This window comes from Nyctereutes procyonoides, unplaced genomic scaffold (assembly GCF_905146905.1).
Source record: "Nyctereutes procyonoides isolate TBG_1078 unplaced genomic scaffold, NYPRO_anot_genome, whole genome shotgun sequence".
In the NCBI taxonomy this organism is placed as follows: domain Eukaryota; kingdom Metazoa; phylum Chordata; class Mammalia; order Carnivora; family Canidae; genus Nyctereutes; species Nyctereutes procyonoides.
The window spans coordinates 23,063,188-23,081,293 of NW_026575132.1; the positions used below are offsets into that span (position 1 = coordinate 23,063,188).

Here is an 18,106-nt window from a genome sequence, read left to right on the forward strand (position 1 = left end):
CTGCAATAATATCCATGAAACAGGAAATCAGGTATTGGTCTGCAAATTACAAGGCTTTCCCCCTCAGTGCACATTAAACTAAAATAACTCTTAATATGGAAATTTCCATTCGTCTCTACCATCTGAAATCACCCTGCATACACAGAAGAGCCTTTGAGAAGTACTGCAGTGGGCAACACGGAGACATTTAGAAAGTAGGAAAACCCTCTAGCCATCTGCACATCTGCGGATCTGGGTTCTGGTAAGTGCTCTGAGTTCTGGAGTGACCCCTGGAGTCATCTTTGTACAGTGGTTTCCCCTGGACTTGAGCACAGATCTGCCCCTTGACTGGCTTTAGGACAAGGGAGAGGTCTTTAAACCCACTTGTCTATCAGCTTCTTTACTTTTTAAAGGGATTATGGGAAGAATGATCTGCTCCTTATTTCTTGGAAATATAACACACATCCAAATGAAAAGTAAATACAGAAACCTTCTAATTCCTTGCAAGGAAAAATCCCTGGATAATTCCATGTTGCTTATAATCATAGAGACATTCTTATCCTTATTCATTCATCATCAAAAAGAAAGACAATGTTTACAATTGATTCCCCATAGACGCAAACAATCTCATCAAAAAAGGCAGAAAGAGAAAACACAAATTCCAAGGACAGAAATAAAATGAAATGAAAACAGTACGAATTTCAAAGATCTGTTGTTTATTTTTTTGTCTGTTTTTGTTTTTGTTTACTTGTTTCACTCTTTGTACGGGTATCTCGCAAGAGCCTACAGAAGTGAGGGGAATTACCTGCAGGCTAATTTTTAACAATATGAGAGGGAGGTTAAGCATTAAATATAAAAAATAAAACTTTCAGCTTCCTTACTATACTAGAAAGAATTTTCCTGAAAAAGGTCAGTTAAATTGGTCTGCAATGCATCAATAAATGGAGAACACATATCTCCCCTAACAAATATTTCAAACATTGTGTACACTACCATAAGAGCTGGCCAGCAGTTTTCAAGTCACAGTCCCCTGGACAAACTAAACACAAGTTACTTTTTACCTGAAGAGAGAAGAGCAGAGTCTGTAGAAGTAAAAATATTGCCGGTGTTCTCAGCAATCTACCTACACACCTGACAGGCCCTGGAAGTCTTTTCGATGATACAAACCATGATTTTCTTCCTGGCAAGCTCCTTGCTCAAGTGGCAAGTTAACTTCTGAGGCTGGACTTCCCCGTCTGTGGCTAGAAGCGAACTGTATTGGCAGCATTGCTCCGTCTTGAAAATCCTCTTCCAAATGGAAGAGAGTCCAGTAATGACCTTCTCTGCGCAACGCTGCCCGCACACGCAGAGCTGCAAGTCTGCACTGCAGGTCGCTGGGCAGGTGCAACTCTTGGCTCATGGGCCAGAAGCAGATTAAAGAGAAGAGAAGGAAGTGGAGGTCCAACATTGCAGTTTGGAGATGCTCTCCCAGATAACATACCAAGGGCCTGCCTGTGGTCTAGAAATGGACGATATGCAAAAATGAGGTAACCAGGTATTGATAATGTGGAGAATTTGAGAGCCTGTCCCACCACTGAAGACAGAGCTTTTTAACATGTAGCTTCAGGGAGTTCCGTCTGCCGTCGATCTATCTGGAACTCCCTTCTGTGAAGTACTGCTAGATATTTCTATTATCTGCGACATCTGAACCTCTGAATAGTCATGACTTATACTCGAGATGATGCCTCTGACACCTGCAAGGTTCTGAAGGATTTTCCAGATCGAAGAAAGGTCGCAGGATGCCTGGTATTATTTTGGGATAAGCCTACGTCCTAGAACAATCATTTAAAATTCGGTAATCTATATTTGGGCTCAGTGATAGCTCTGTCAACCTTATTGTTTGTTTAACTAGAAGAACCCATTCTCCCAATAGGCTTATTGTATAATCGAAACCAAAATGGGGACCATGGGTTCTTGAAATCTAATCGCCCAGTAGGAAAGATCCCACTGACCAGCTCCCGGATACAAGATCACCAGGGTGTTTCACTGCAACCCAAGTATTTCTTACAGTAACATCCCCTTGAAGACCAAATATCCAAACCCCTCGTTTTTTTTTTTTTTTATAGGATTTAGACTCCTTTTTCACTTAGCTAGGCCTCCACTTGCTTACTGTCTTCCATATGCATTTGTCCAACTTGGGTTGGCTGCTGAGTGCCAGTGGGGGGGATCCCAATTCTGCCCCCTGGACTCTCCTTTAGGGACTTGGAAGTGGAAGGTAGTGCAGTTCTTTCTGGCCATCTACCAGGCATGGGATTCCAGGCTTCTTGGGATAAGTTCGACTGGCAATTTTAAAGAACTCTTCTGCTGCGTCAAGAGCAATGAGACGGTCCTGCCAAAGATTTTAAAATACAGATGCTGTCAAGATGGGAACAAAGCCACATCCTTGGGAAAAACCAATCTAATAACAAGACCCATCCTAGAAATAATCATGAGCAAGTAAAACACTTCTTAAATTTTTCTCATCAAATGTAGAGATGCCCCTTAACTCTTTAGTTACATTATCCAAGAAACACCCCACATTCTTAGAGGCCCTTCAAATGCTTCATTTCATCTTCGGTCCTACAAACAATGTTCCTCACATCTCTTTGACCGACAAATCGTTCAAAAAGCTGACTTGCATAGCAGAAGTGGCCGAAAAGTACAGATTCTTGAGCCACAACCCGAGCCTCAAGAGGTCTGAGCGCAATCCAGAAATCTGAATAGTTAAAGCCCTGCAGGTGCTTCAGATCCTTCCAGCCCCTGGAAATCAGCGATAAGATGCCAGCTTCATCTGCCACTTGATCAGACTGTGGTGGTGCTGGTGGTGCTGGAATGATGAGTATTTGGAATAAAAGAAAAGCAAAAATTTGGGGTGCCTGAGTGGCTCAGTCGGTTAAGGATCTGCCTTTGGCTCAAGTCATGATCCTGGAGTCCCAGGATCGAGCTCCACATTGGGCTTCCTGTGCCTGTGGAGAGTCTGCTTCTCCCGCTGCCCCTGACCCGGCTACTGCTCTCTCGCTCTCTCTCTTTCACTTGCTCTCTCTCTCTCAAATAAACAAATAAAATCTTAAAAAAAAAAAAAAACAAAAACAAAAGAAAAATTTAAAGCAAACTTAGGGCACATAAAAAAATATACCCACTTACCACGACAAAGAGGTATCTCTCTGAGAGCTCCCAGCTTGTTGGAAAAATATTGGTTTCTTCGGCCAGTTTTAACAATATCTCCCGAGCTTTCCTTGTGTTTTTAGAATCACTGATGGTGCTGAGTTTTGTCACTGACAACAAAGAATCTGCTTCCTTTTGAAAACCTACAGGGGACAAAAAAAAAATGTACCCCTTGTGTGAAGCAGTCCCAGGAAATGGCCATCGTTCGGGAGGTGAAGAAGGCACCCAGACGTGGACTCCAGACAAACATTCCATGGGCTGCTTCCCAGGTCGGCGGTGCAACTGGCAGGGTCTTGAATAAAGCTCTTTTGAGGTTTCTCCCTGTTTAATTTTCTTCAATAACTTTTCCCTCCAAGATAAGCCTCACATCCTTACCCGCTGACAGCTTGCTGCCCGTCTTTTTGGATTGAAATCCTCCTCCGACTCCTCACTCTTCACCTACCTCCCTCTGCAGTTGGGAACCAGCAAAGCGTTGGTCTCCAGGCTTCTCCAAGCCCTGATTCCTTTCCCCCAGGCAATATGCTCATCTGGTTAAAATTACCCCAAAACGTGAAAGACTCAGAGATTTACACCCGCCTGGAGTAACTCACATTGTAAAGGGAGACAATTCCGTCACAATAGTGGGTGAGTAAAGAGGGCATCCCCAACCCAGTGGGGCCCAATGAAAGCAATAGCGGCCAGCAGCTTGCTACAGCACAATCGAAATGGTGTGATGCCAAGATGTCCAGTTGTCTTTCGAGGCAGAAGGACGGAAGGGCTTCAAAATCGAGAAGTTCATTTTTTAAAGTACTAAAATTAGGTCATCTTATACTGTGAGGGGCCATGGTTACTGTGTCATGACCCCGGCAGAAATAAGAAAAACCAAAACCCAGTATTTGCTCTGATGCCACGGGCATTTGTACCAACCCTGAAGCTTCTCTACCTTTCAGTCCTTCTGGAAATCTATGCTGAGTTTTGCCATCGTCTCTCTTACAAAAAGTATTTCTTCCCACCTGCCTCACCTTATACAGCAACCACCAGCTGGCCAGTCATGCTCCTCCAATCCAGTCCACGTACGAAACCCCAACATTCAGGGGTAGTGCCCACGTGGCTCCCCTGCCCTGTGACCCTCCACACTGAGGACAGATGGACTAACACATAGCAAAATCTGTCCTCAAGACATGGGCTGGTGGTAACAGAAATATCAGATGTTTATGCTTGAGGATGCAAGGAGGACAGGACTGGGACAGTAATTAGTACCAGCAGCTCTTATCAGTGACCGACATGCCTTTTATACAGAACACGTGGAAGAAAGGGAAGAGGAATGATCGCCACTGGTTATCTGTACCTTTCCACAGTCGCTGTTGGACTCACCTAAATCTTCTAAAATGCGTTTCCATCTATTTCTCACTTCCCTTCGAATCTGTCGCAGGGTGTAGATATCATAGTTGAGCTTTTGCCACTCCTGTAGGAAAATACAAATCCAGTTTTATATGTACCCCTTGGCCTACACTGCTATCTAATTCCCAAACGTAAGCTACTGAAGCATGTGGGTCTCCTCTTCGCTAGTCTTCAAAACCTTTCTAAAAGGAGAGAAGGGCATGGGTGAGAAGGGAGTCAGTAGGAATCCGTCGGCTACCATTTCCAGGTCATCTGCTTGTAGGAAGTGATGTGTCACACGGTATAAATGATGCTAAGTAAACTCTTGCCATTGCCTGGTCTTTCAGTTGCAGTGATCGTACCTGTAAAGTGAGGATAACCACAAGGGTGACGTCGTTTAAGATTGTTATGAAGATTAAAGTGTAGGGGCACCCGGTGGCTCCGCGGTTGGGCATCTGCCTTTGGCTCTCAGCGTGATTTCGGAGTCCTGGGATAGAGGCCCACATCGGGCTCCCTGCAGGAAGCCTGCATCTCCTCCCACGGCCTAGGTCTCTGCCTCTCTCTCTCTCTGTGTCTCTCATGAATAAATAAAAATCTTCAAAAAATAAAGATTAAAGGTATATAAAAGCAAAAAAAAAAGGTATATAAAAGCACAGTACTTGCACACAGTAAGCACCTAATAAAATCCATGTAAGACCAAAGCCATTTTACACATTAAGAAACCGAGGCCCAAAGAGGTTAACTGGGGAATCCAACACCATTCAGCTAATTGGCACCAGAATTGGTATTTGAATCCAGTTCTGACTCCAAAGTTCATGAGAAAAATGGCACACACAACGAATTTATTTCCTCCTTTATTAGAGTAAAGTAGACCTGGGAATCCCACGTTTCTTGATTCCCAGCCAACGTTTTCTTCACCATATCTCAGCATCGCGCTCTTTCACTTATGTTCCATGAGAGGGCGAATCTTTCAAGCATTCTGCAGACTATTAAAAAGCTATCATTCTGAAAATTTCAATCTTATGGGCAGTTGGCCATCATGTTGGTCCCCAAACAGACCTTGAATCTTCCAGGAGCATTAGAATCGTCATTAAGCTAAGTGTTTCTTTTAAATGGCAGGGACATTTATTGCTAAGGAGCCTTCTCTTATACAGAACAGTCATTTTATAGAGGACACCTTCTCCTTTCAGCAAAAGCATTAACCACACAACTATTTTAACGCACAGCTTAAAAGAAGATCATTCTTAATGCTCAACTTAAGACTCAGGTAGGTCTTGTCCCCTCTAACTGCAAATGTTTCAGTGACGATGCTATTTCCCTAGAGTTCCAGTCGATGCTGGCCTTGCTCACTGCTAATCAACTCTCACGACTGAGACATCAGATTAGCAACCATTCGCAAATATTTATGGAGACCACTTGGAAAAAGAAAAGCCAACGAAATAGTGTTTCGTTATGACTGCATTTTAGATCTTGTACCTAAGGATATGCCATCAAAAGGGCTTGGGATTTCAACCATTTTCCTAGAAGCCAATAAGTGGGGAATTTCAGTACTCTTCCCTGGTCTTTTTTTTGGGGGGGGGGGTGCGGGGGAGAGGACCAAAAGTGTGTGTGTACATGTGTGAGCACGAGTGTGTGGTGACTGTGGTCAGGGATGAAGCCTGTGGCCTGAAAGAAAAGTTAACTGAGTCATCTTGGAACTATCCAACCCTGACCTCATCTTAGGCATCCTGTTAAAGTATATGATATACATAATCCCCTACAGAGTGTGCAGGTTGGGGGAGGACTTCAAGTATTGTTGTTCTTGGGACACCTGGGTGGCTCAGCGGTTGAGCGTCTGCCTTCGGCTCAGGGTGTGATCCTGGGGTCCTGGGATCGAGTCCTGCATTGGCTCCCCACATGGAGGTTGCTTCTCCCTCTGTCTGTGTCTCTGCCTCTCTCATGAATAAATAAATAAAATTCCAAAAAAAAAAAAAGTTGTCGTTCTTGTTGGATGGGCCTTGCTGTACCAAACTGGCCATTCAGTGTATAGCATCTTGGAAAAAAAACAAGGGTGCTGGAGCCATACTGCCCGGGTTTGGGTCCCAGCTCCGTATTATTAACAGCTGGCTCTGGGCAAGTTCATAACTGTCTCACAGCCCCATGTGCAGTACAGAGATACTAGTACTGCTTACCTCAAAGGCTTATTCTGAGGATCCAATGTGTTAATGCAAGCCCTAAAAGTGGACTTTGATGCACATTTCCCTCCAAGTCAGTGTAGACACAATTAGGAAATAATCGTCCAAGGCTTGGGATGATTTCTATTATGAGGACTGAGGGCACATATACGACGCTATTTGTGAGGACATCCAGAAGAAAAATTACTCTGCTCTCATCAGGGATGGTTTCACGTTTCCCAAAAACGGCTTCACCATTCCGGACATTATGAATTTTATGACTGATCGGTTTCCACTAAGTGAAATTACAGAGTCCTTTCACGGAACATTCACAGGACTTTGTAAGCATTTTTGAACGACCAAAATTTCAGGCTGCTTTTTGTGTCTTTATTCATGCCTCTTCTCTCTCTGGTTTGTGCTCTCCCACTGTCTTTTCATGTGAGTTGCTTCAGTCCCTTTTTGATAAAAAGAAGATGTTATACAGAGCAGCGTTCCATGGGTTCTCAATGAAACGGACCCTCCTTAAATGGAGAGTGATCAGGCTTCTAGAAACCCTTGATTAGAGACTCCCACAATCAATCCGCAGATGTGTTGCCTCCTGTCTTCACACAATCTCAAATTTCGTGACAAACCACTAGGTGGCTTCATTAACTTGTGACTTAAGGTCTCTGAGAAGCTTTCCCGGGCTTCTTACCCTGATGCCCCAGAATATGTTTCCTCAACTCAATGTAGCCAAATTCTATCTTTTCAGAGACCCAGCATCACTGGATCGTCCAAGCTTCAAACTTTTTTTTTTTTTTACTTTTCTCTTCTTGCTGTCCATCTATCAGCTATTTCGCTATTTCTAAATTCCAACACCGCATATCATACAAATTCATTCTGTTTCAGTATCTGTTACTCTGATAAAAGTGTTTGATGGAGAAGTGACACTATGACAGAGAGAAATCTGCTAAGGATGAATCCACGTATGAAGCATTGACTGGCTTGCCCATGGTGCTTGTTAAGATTAATGGAATGAAACCAAGCATTTCGTATATCCTTATTATTAGTGTCTTCTTTGGACAGAATGGTCATGGATAATCACATATGAAAGTATCTGGAAGTTTTGTGCAAAATTTAAAGTTCTGGGTAAGGTTTTAACTGAGAATTGGCTTTTGATAAAATAAATGATGAGGGGAATTTAAATTTAACATATGAATCTACATGCAACAAATGAGAAATGGTGATGTACAAAATCTGACCCACAACTAAACAAACTAGCTCATCTATTCCCTGAAACTAGAGAAAATCAAGTCTTGCGCTGTTCTTCTACAATTTTTAAATCGTCACAATTTGTTTTTAAGCAAATAGTTTTAAAATAACAAGGAACAGGGGCACCCAGGTGGGGCAGTCGCCTGAGTGCCAGGCTCTTGGTTTCCACTCAGGTCATGATCTTGCGGTTCTGGGATCAGGCCTTCTGTGTTGGGTTCTGTGCTCTGCCCAGAATCTACTTGGGGTTCTCTCTCTCCCTCTCCCCATCTGCTCTCCCTAAAATAAATTAATTGAAAACAAAACAAAGACCAATTAAATATTCTTCACAAGTGAGTTCAAATTCAAACCCAGTAGACATCAAAAGTTGACGTCTAATTTTCTAAAATAATCTTTTGTTTGTCTTTTGCTAGAACCTGATGTAGTACATTGTGCTTATCGTGATATGATGGCCTGAAACTTTAACAATAAGTCAATTAGCAAAATTGTACTAAAAGAAATAGTGCAGGGGGCGCCTGGATGGCTCAGTCAGTTAAGGGTCCATTTCTTGACTTTGGCTCAGGTCATGATCTCAGGGTCGTGAGAGGGAGTCCCACATCAGGCTCCACGTTCATCAGAGAGTCTGCTTGAGGATTCTCTTTCTCCCTCTCCCTCTGGGCCTCCCCCTCCCACTCACTCTCATTGTCTCTCTTTAAAGAAGAAGGAGGAGGGGGAGGAGGAGAAAGAGTACAGAATTGACTACATAAGATACTTGGGAGCCAAGTCCAAGTAAAACACATGTGACTGAAAATGAGTAACTGACAGTGCATATAGTGGATTTTGAGGTGCTTCCCCTCTCTGGTCGTTGGCCCAGCAGATTCCAGCCAGAGAAGGAAGTGGTGGCGACAAGAAGACAGAACCAAGCCCTGTATTACCGTGAGCTTGTAAATGAATGGGGCAGTTTAAATGTACTTCACATATCTTGCTAAAAAAGGTGATGTTTGTATTTAGAGAAACGCACTCTAACAGGAGCCCACATCTACGTTAAGTCATCCTAAACTCTTAGGAACAACTTCAAAAGCAATCAACTTATTTTTAGTTACAAAAATAATATAATCACATATTAGTAAGAACCCAAAGGGAACAGAAGGGTCTGAAATGAACGCGAAAATTTGCTTCCCCTTCATCTTGTTCTTGCCTTATTCCTCAGCAGTACTTTGGGACATTTCTTGCTCCTCCTTCCTTCCCTCTTCCCCTTTCTTGTCCTCCTCCTTCCACCTCCTCCTCTTCTTCATCTCCTCCTCCGGGAGCTACTTCTGTAGCTCCAAGTATCAGGCTTACATTCCCAGTTTCTCATGGGTTAGCTTTAAACTCTCTTTGTACCACCTGCGATAGACGAAGAATAATTGAGTTCTTCTCCTTCTCTCCCTCTCTCCCTCTCTGTCTCTGTGTCTCTCGTTGCCAAGGAGGCAGAAAAAGTGGGGACACAGATTGCCAGTAGTATTTGGACCAATCGCGATCTATCCACTGGGGCTGGCACCATGCTGCTCCAAACCAAAGCTGGGCTCTGGAAGCAAGGAAGAAAGGTGTGATCCGGTCGCTGGGGCAGCAAATATGTAGGCAAGTAAAATGCCTGCCACCAACACATACTTGATGTTTGCTTCCCCAGCATCTATCTTCCCCTTCTATCAATCTGCCTTGTTCGCTCAGACCTTCCTTTGGAGAACAGCTACAGTCCCAGCTCTGAAAGTGGGCGCCGATCGACTTAAGCCAGTACTATATCCACTTTGGTTGTATATTGGAATCATCTGGGGAGCATTTTAAAATACGATGCACGAGATCCATCCCCCAGACTGCTGAAGTCAGAATCCTCTGAAGGGGTGCCAGGTTTGAAATCCAGTAACTTAAGTCAGTCAGCCTCCGCCTAGTGGGGCAGGGATGGGCACATAATCCAGCTCAGCAAAGTAGACGCAGCTAAATCTGCGAGGCTCTCAAGAGCGACCAGGAGAGATGTTCTCCGTCCCCCGTGAACAACGTGGTGCGAGGGTACAAAACCTAGAACTGCTCCCATCGCTTTGGCCACCCTGAGAAGAGTCACCCTAAGAGTGACCCTGAGAAGTCAACTCTCGGAGGAGAACAAAGATGAAAGAACCACAGAGAGATCGAGCCTGAGGACTCGTGGGCCTCGGGATCCTATCTCATCAGAAGTCATTCCTACGTCTGGAACTCTCTGTCATCCAAGACCACTCCATTTGGGTTTAGACACCTGGAGGGAGTTCTTTCTCTGGTCCTTGCCCATCTGAAGGATTCATGTCACAGAGTGTGCTCACTGAGTACATAAACAAAAAGGAAACTATAATTGCCACACAAAATATTGGTCTCCTTTTTTCCTACCTCTTGTTCCTGGGGGACAATGTTCAGTATATAGACCTTTTTAGCCGGGTGAGGTTATGGCTTACAGAGACTGCAGTGTTAATGGCTCAATCTTTCTGTCCCTGAAGTAATTCAGGCAATGACACAGATATACAAGCAGTCCTCTGCTATGTCCAGGGATTACTTTCTGGGTGCCCCCATGAGTTCTGTCCCTCAGAGCAGAGCTTCTAATTTGGGCAAGACTATTCTTACAACAGGGGAGAGGATGTGGCTTATAGCTCATTGGGTAATTTCTTTCAAAGATCTGATGGACAGGGGTCCAACTACCATTGACTCAACCACTCAACTCCCTTACTTACAAACACATGTTGAATCTTTCTGGTTGGGTCTAGTGATCAGTCCAAAGGCAACTTTTGATTCATAATAACTTTGAGTCAAAACCTATTCACCATCTGAAACCCAAGCATTACAATAGCTTGGTTTTTGTCTTTCTTGGATGGTCAAAATCCATCTTCAGAAGAAGGTGCTCATACCCAGGCTTAAATCTGCTTCATCACCTTCATTCCATAACCCAAGATCAGATAATCACAAACTGAACTTTAAGAAATGGTCATTATATTTGGTCTGCATGAAGAGTCTTTCCTAAATCTTGCATGAGTTATGTCACTTCCCTCGTGCTCAACTGCCAGTAGCAGTCAAGCCAGAATTCAAATCTAATTCCAGAGTCCACATATCCTTAATTTAAAAAAGGAAACAGAAAAGAATGACTAGTTACTGTTGCTATCTCAACACAGCTTCCCTTTTTGTTGCATATTTATTGTTAGCTTATTTAAGTTAGGTAATACATTCATGTGATCCACAATCCAAGGTAATAAAAGCCCTGTCCCCCAGCGATCGGTGTCCTTTCTACAAATAATGAATGCTATCAATTTCTCCTGCACCCTTTCATGTTTTTCCCCATAAGTGGTGGCATACTATATCCTGTACTTTACACTTAATATATCTTAGCAATTATTCTGCATCAGAATATAAGGTTCCAGATCCTTCTTTAGCTTGACTGTTTTTTTTTACCACCTGATGTAAACAGATACAAAATTATAATAAAAATGTATATTGGGGGGTGCCTGGCTGGCTCAGTTGGTAGACCGTGCAACTCTTGATCTCGGGGTTATATGTCTGAGTCCCACGTTAGGTGTAGATATTACTTAAAAATAAAGTCTTTAAAGGGATACCTGGGTGGCTCAGTCAGTTAAGTGTCTGACTTCAGCTCAGGTCATGATCTTGGGGTCCTGGGACTGAGCTCCTCGTTGGGCTTTGTCCTCAGTGGGGAGCCTGCTTCTCCTTCTCCCTCTTTCTTTCTCTCCTTCTGTCCCTCCCCCTGCTCATGCTCACTCTCTCTCTCAAATAAATAAATAAAACCTTTCTTAAAAATCATTTAAAAATGTATAGGCATTTGTTTTATGGAAAACGGCCCCCTAAAAACTTAAAATATTTTCCTAAATGTGCCTTAAAACTTAAATGTCTTAAAAAAAAAACTTAAATGTCTTGAGACCTTTTGCTTTCCCATCATTCTTTCTAGCATCGCCGTTAAAAATTATTAAGGACTCACATGTGTCCGGCACCACAGATTTCCCTTCGGGAATTTCCACTTCAACTCAAGATTGACACGTTGGCTATAACAACACTGCATTGTATGAAAAGTGAAACATCTACGTTGCGGAACGGCACCCCAACACTTTTACTTGAAAATGACAGCTTCTTGGTAAAGTGAACCTCTGAACATTGTTAACCGCTATCTCTTTCTTTCAGTGTTTGCCAGTTTATATCATCTCATGCGATTTTCTACTTACGATGAAGAGAGGTTCTCTAAAGGATGCAGAAATCATACTGACTGCATCTCTAGTTTTCTTTCCTTTCCTATGTGGTGGGAAATATCAGAGAAGTTAGATAAAGACATGTAATGCGTGGGGGGATATCTGCTAACAGATCCTCTCACGTTTGCTTCTCACAGGGAAATGTGAGATGGTTAATGCCGACGACGGTAGTTTGGCAACTACTGAAGGGACTCAGAACTGTTGCTGACAGTCTGGAAAAAGGTTTTTAGCACCATGTGAGGAGGCTCAGTCTCAATGACTTCGTGAAATCAAAGGCCACACAGAGGCAGGAGAGGTGGCCAATACAGGGCATGAGAGGACCAAGATCAGAAAATATGTAAACAAACAAATCTATACATTGGGGGCACCTGGGTGGCTCGGTGGTTGAGCGTCTGCCTTTGGCTCAGGGTCCTAAGATCCCAGGGTCCTAGGATTAAGTCCCGCATCAGGCTCCCCGCAGGGAGCCTGCTTCTCCCTCTGTCTGTGGCTCTGCCTCTCTCTCTCTCTGTGGGTCTCTCATGAATAAATAAATAAGATCTATACATTGAAATTTATTAGGAATAAATGGAGATTTTTCCTACTGTTAGGTTGACACAGTGGACACAACCAAAGCACCCCGATACAGGGACCACTTACGACAGCAGTTCACATCAAAGACAGGTGTAGCGTCTGAAGCAACTAAAAGTTCCAAATCCAAAAAAATAAAAATAAATAAATAAATAAATAAATAAGTTCCAAATCCACCCCAAATGGAGCATTCAGTCTGCATTTATCAGGTACTTGCCTTGTGCCAAGCACAAGTGTGGGCTTACCAAAATAAATAGCACATGGGGCCCTAAAGACATGAAATAGAGCCCCCCAAACTAATGTATATCATACTGCATTAATCACGATAATCTCTACACTCTGCACAGAGCAACTGAGGAGCTGCCTAAAGAGGCATCTGGTCAATCAAGTGGTACAGCCAGGAGAAGAGCGACCCCGACAACATGAGGCGCCTGGAAGCCACGTCGTGGTGGCCTGGCTGATAGATCTGCAGACCAGAGGGCTCTGGGAGTGCGTGATAGTGTCCTTCAAGCTTAAACAGTTGCTCTATGGAAGAAGGATTCCTTTTCTTACCTCTTCCCTATATACACTCAAAATCCAAGAGTAAGACTGATAGGTAGAAGCCCCAAGAAGGAAGCCCGATCAATGTAAGAAGGACCTTTGTTTTCAGAATGAGGTCTTGGTAAGATAACCAGCCCTTCAGCACTGCACCTCTCAGGGATAATTTCTATAGGAAGCAGACCACCGAGGATCCTTGAACAGCTCAGGTTGGGGAGGGGTGCCAACCTCCAGGGCAGTCAAAAATCCATGCATAACTTTTGATTCCCTCAAAACTGAATTACTAATAGCCTCCTGTTGACCGGAAGCCTTACCATTATCATGAACAGTCAATGAGCAACGCATTTTTGCATGTTATGTGCATTATATACCGCATTCTCATAATAAAGTAAGCTAGAGGGGGAAAATATTATTAAAATAATAAGAAAAAGAAAATAGGGCCAATGCATTTACAGTGCTGTACTGTATTTATCAAAAAAAAAATTTCTTGTAAGTAGACCCGTGCAGCTCAAACCCCTGTGGTTCATAGGTCAACTGTATATAATTTGATATTTCTAGAACTGTAATTTCTATAGGTTCTTTCAACATAATATATTTTTCCTATATCACTGGACAAAAATCCAAAAGGATCTCAAGGCATGTACAAAAAAAGTAGGGATAGATAAATAGATAGGGAAAATATTTATATGGAGCACTTACTTCTTCCCAAGCACCTCTCTAAGCTCTTCACGTGTATTTACGCAGCTGATTGTGTAACAGGTGTTACTCTGGGAGATGGAAATTGTTATACCATCTCAGGAATGAGGGAACTGCACTCGTGAGTGAGCCTGGGGACCTCACATCCCAACAGTGTGGCTGTAGGGCCTTCTAGAACAGGAAGGGAGCAGGTGGGTGGGGAGGTGGGACGGGAGGAAAGCAAGTGCACAAAAGAACAGCTGATGAGACAGGAACCCAACCCGAAGCCACGGCAGCTGTGCCCAAGGAGGGACCAAGAAAACACAACTGAAGTCTTGGGAGAGAACTGTTCTGGAGAATAGTATGGCCGCCCCCCCCCCCCCCCCGACCGCTGCCAAACCCAACGACACCCTTCTCAAGGGTCGGCTCTGTGGGATGGGGCACTCCGGCCCCTTCCTTTGGGGACCTCAGTTCCGTGTCCCCTCCCAGAGCTGCAGTTGGGGCCTCAACCCCTGTCCCCTCCCTCCTGCCCCCCCCCCGGCGCAGCACCCCGCTAGGTGGCTGGGTGACCGTCGGCCCCGAGCCCCCCGACAGGTGAGCACCTGCCCCAGCGGCGGCCACAGCCTCAGCTCACGGGCCCCATGGGGCCGGGAGGAGCCTCGGGAAGGAGTCAGCTCCTTCTGTCATTGCCGCTGGTCCCCTCCACGCCAAACCCCCCGCCCCCCCGCCACCGACCCCCTTGGGACCTGCCACCGTGGGAGGGAAGTGCTGAGCTGTGCCCATGAGCTGCTGGCCACCCCTCCTCGCCTGCGGGAAAGGGAGGCAGGGAGGCTGGTGGAGGCGTGGGCTGCCCTGGAAAGATCCAGCAGCTCCGGTGGGAGCATCCTGCGGCTGACCTCCCTTGGCCTGCCCTCTCCTTGGCATCCCCCTCCTCTTCCTGCGCCCCTTCCCCTCGCAGCCCTGCACCCAGGCTCTGCCTTGGGCCTTCTCCCCTCCCTCCGCCCTGAGCCTCAGCTCTGTCCTTCTCCCCTCCATCTGCCCTGGGCCTCAGCTCCGGTGCCCACTGGTGCTCTGTGGCTCACTCCCCATCTCCTTCACCCCGACCCCACCCCGACCCCAAGTCTCAGTGCCGCCTCAGCAGCGGGTCTCCACCGGCCCCTCTGGCCCCTCCGGCTGCTGCCCGGGGTCACACTCTACAGAACCAACGAGACTTCCTGCCAGCCTCCCTCGAGCCACAGCCTGCCCTCCTGCGCCCCCAGCTTGGTTTCCTGCTCCCCCTCCTTCCACACCAGGCATCTGGTCCTGCTGATCCATCCTCCCACATACCACTGCTCGCCACCCCCCCCCAGCCGTACCTGGCCTGAACAGCTGCAAACCTGGTCCCTCTGCTTCTAGAAGCTAACGTCTCCCAACCAGCTGTCCTCCTAAAGGGGAGGTGGGGGTCATTTCTCTGCTCAGACACTTGGGTGGTGCCCGCTTACTGAATAAAGCTGCCGTCCCAAGCAGGCTCCCCATGCTGACTCCCCAGTCTCATTCGATCACATCCCCCCCACGTCTGTGTGCACCTGCTACACGGGACCACCTGTCTATTCCCCAGCCCACCTTGATCCTTGTGCCTTTTTTTTTAAGATTTTATTAATTTTTTTCATGAGTGAGGCAGAGAGAGCAGAGACACAGGCAGAGGGAGAAGCAGGCTCCCTGCAGGGAGCCCGATGTGGGACTCGATCCCGGGTGCCCAGGATCACACCCTGGGCCGAAGGCAGGCACCAAACCGCTGAGCCACCCAGGTGTCCTGAGGCTCTGACAGTTTAAATAACCCAGCTGAGATCTCACAGCGATTAGGAGAACTGAAAACTTAACTCAAGTCTGTCTGAACCCATAGCCCTGGGATCCCAAGCTGCCACCCAATTAGGCCCAGATGTAGCCCACTATAAAGTCCTTCCCTGTCGCCAGTGTGGAAACTGGGACACAAAGAGACAAATGGAACGTAACGTGCCAAAGTGGCTTCTGGCACGGCCACTCGGGTTCTGAACACAGACAAGTCCCGTCCTCCGTTCTCCAGCTACCCCTTGGCGACACAGTCCTCACTGCCTGGCTGCCGGAGGAGACACAGGGCGGCCAGATCCCAGCACAGGGCCAGGCTAGGGACAGCTGGCCGGGAAGGGGGTCCATTATGCAGAGGAGCTGCTTCCTTTAAACACAGCTAGCTCTGAACTGTGTCGAGGCCACCTACCCAGGGGGGGCATCCTCTTTCAGGACCATAAAAGCCTATTGTCTCCATCTGCCAGATATGGTGTGTAAGTGGGAAAGACAGGATTGGATTTCACTGTTCCTAGACAGGCCACTCGTTAGCCTTCGGCTTCCACCTTGGCCCAAATGGCACAGGATCAAATGACAGGGACAGAGCAAAGAAGCTCGGCATCATAAAGGATAAACAACAGACGTGGCGGCCCTTGGAGGAGGGGGTAGTGAGGCGTGGTGGCCGAGGAGGGCCCAGGGCCTGGCACTTAGGTCCTTGGGGGTTCTAGGGCCTGGAGGGCCCTCCAGCTGTTCCCCTCAAGGGTTGGCTTTACCACTTTGGCCTGGACACCTCATCAGTCTGGAGCACTCAGCCCAAGAAAGGTCCATCTGTTGGTGGCTCAGGTCGATGGAAATGAGCCTTTTCAGACGGGTAGGTCAGACCCCTATGCTGTTCTCTTTTTCCGAGTTTGATCAGACCCACCTCTTTAGTGATAGAAGAGCTAACCTCCGGGTACAAATCACCATCAGGGTCTCCTCCCTACGGACCTCCCAGAATTATCCATTTCCAAGGAAATTTGGAAATTTTCCAAATTCCAAGGAAAGCTGGGCCTGGTGGGGTTCATGGTAGCCCCAGGTCTAGGACCAGCCTGCTGGGCCGACCACCAGGCCCCGAGGCCCCACCCCAGATGCCCTGACACTTAAAAGACAGCAAAGAGAAACTTTTTAAGGTCTGGCAGTTTGAGCAGTCTGAGTCTACGTACCACTCGGGGTCTCACACCCCTGACACCATGGTGGGGTTACTGCTTGGGGCGCCAGGGCCCTGGGGAGGCACCTCCTTACCCTGGCTGCCAACGCAGTCCCACTGCCCTTTGCAGTGCTCGTGTGCTTCGACCTAGAACTACAGCTAGAATGTGGACCTAGAACAAGCCAGACATGAATGCCAAAAGCCACTGCCTTTCCAGCTCTCCTTGTTTATTTTCATTTCAAGGCTCTGCCAGACTTCTGGAAACAGACTGCTTTGCAGCCAGAGGCCCCTGACCTAATTCTTTATCTGGTTTTAACCAGATTAAGCCACAGGGTAGCTCACAGCTCCTGCTGCCAAAGTCTGCCAGCCAAAGCCATGGAGCGAATGGGGGCTTCTGAGCAATGAGGTTTCACGTCAGTTTTGTTTAATCTGGGGGGTCCAGCCCACTTCCAGCTTCAGAGTTAGGAGAAGGGCCAGACTCAGGACGTGAGTCGGCTAACGCGGCCAGCGGGAAGAACTGGGGCTTGGAGTTTGCATGTGACGTTGTTATTTCTAATCAACTAACTGGAACTGGCTCAAAGTTCTGCTGCTCAGGTCACTGCAGGGAAGGACAATTAGATGCTGTCACCAATAGCAAAGGATAATAAGACTACATGCCTGTTCACGGAGACGAAAGGGGGACTTAAATTTCTGGCAAGGTAGAAACAACCCATTCGTCCAATGACCTTAAGCATGAACCTGCAAGGAAGGCTGTTGCTCCCAAGTACTGAGCCAAGTGGATTTAAGGATGGGTTGTCTGGATCCAGAGACTAGAAGAGAACGAAGATCCAGCTACCCTTCAGCAGCCAGCCCTGTGCTGTCCACGTGGGCAGCCAGCAGCCACACGCGGCCAGGAAGCACGCGGAGACGGGCTAGCCTAAATCGAGAGGCACGCTAAGTGTAAAAATACACATGGGATTTTGGAGACTTCATACCAAAGTGGGGGGGGGCGGGGGAGAAAAGAATGTGAAATAGCTCACTAAGAGCATTTCCAGCAGGGAGCCTGGGTGCTCAGTGGGTTAAGTCTCTGTCTTCAGCTCGGGTCGTGATCTCAGGGATGGATGGAGCCCTGAGCTGGGCTCCCTGCTCAGGGAAGGGGCCTGCTTCTCCCTCTCCCTCTGCCTGCCACTCCCTCTGCTGTGCTTTCTGTCAGA

The 18,106-nt window shown here is 46.6% G+C and overlaps 1 protein-coding gene across 1 annotated transcript in view; it reads right to left on the reverse strand.

The window, feature by feature from the left end:
- Positions 1-674: 674 nt before the first annotated feature.
- MREG (melanoregulin) overlaps positions 675-18,106 on the reverse strand; it is a 65,085-nt gene continuing 47,653 nt past the window's right edge. The window contains exons 3-5 of the mRNA XM_055345058.1: positions 4,516-4,606; positions 3,142-3,305; positions 675-2,347 (exon numbers count right to left, since the gene is read on the reverse strand). Coding sequence (XP_055201033.1) covers positions 2,213-2,347; positions 3,142-3,305; positions 4,516-4,606 — 390 coding nt within the window. The 3' untranslated portion in view covers positions 675-2,212. The remainder of the gene's footprint in view (positions 2,348-3,141; positions 3,306-4,515; positions 4,607-18,106) is intronic.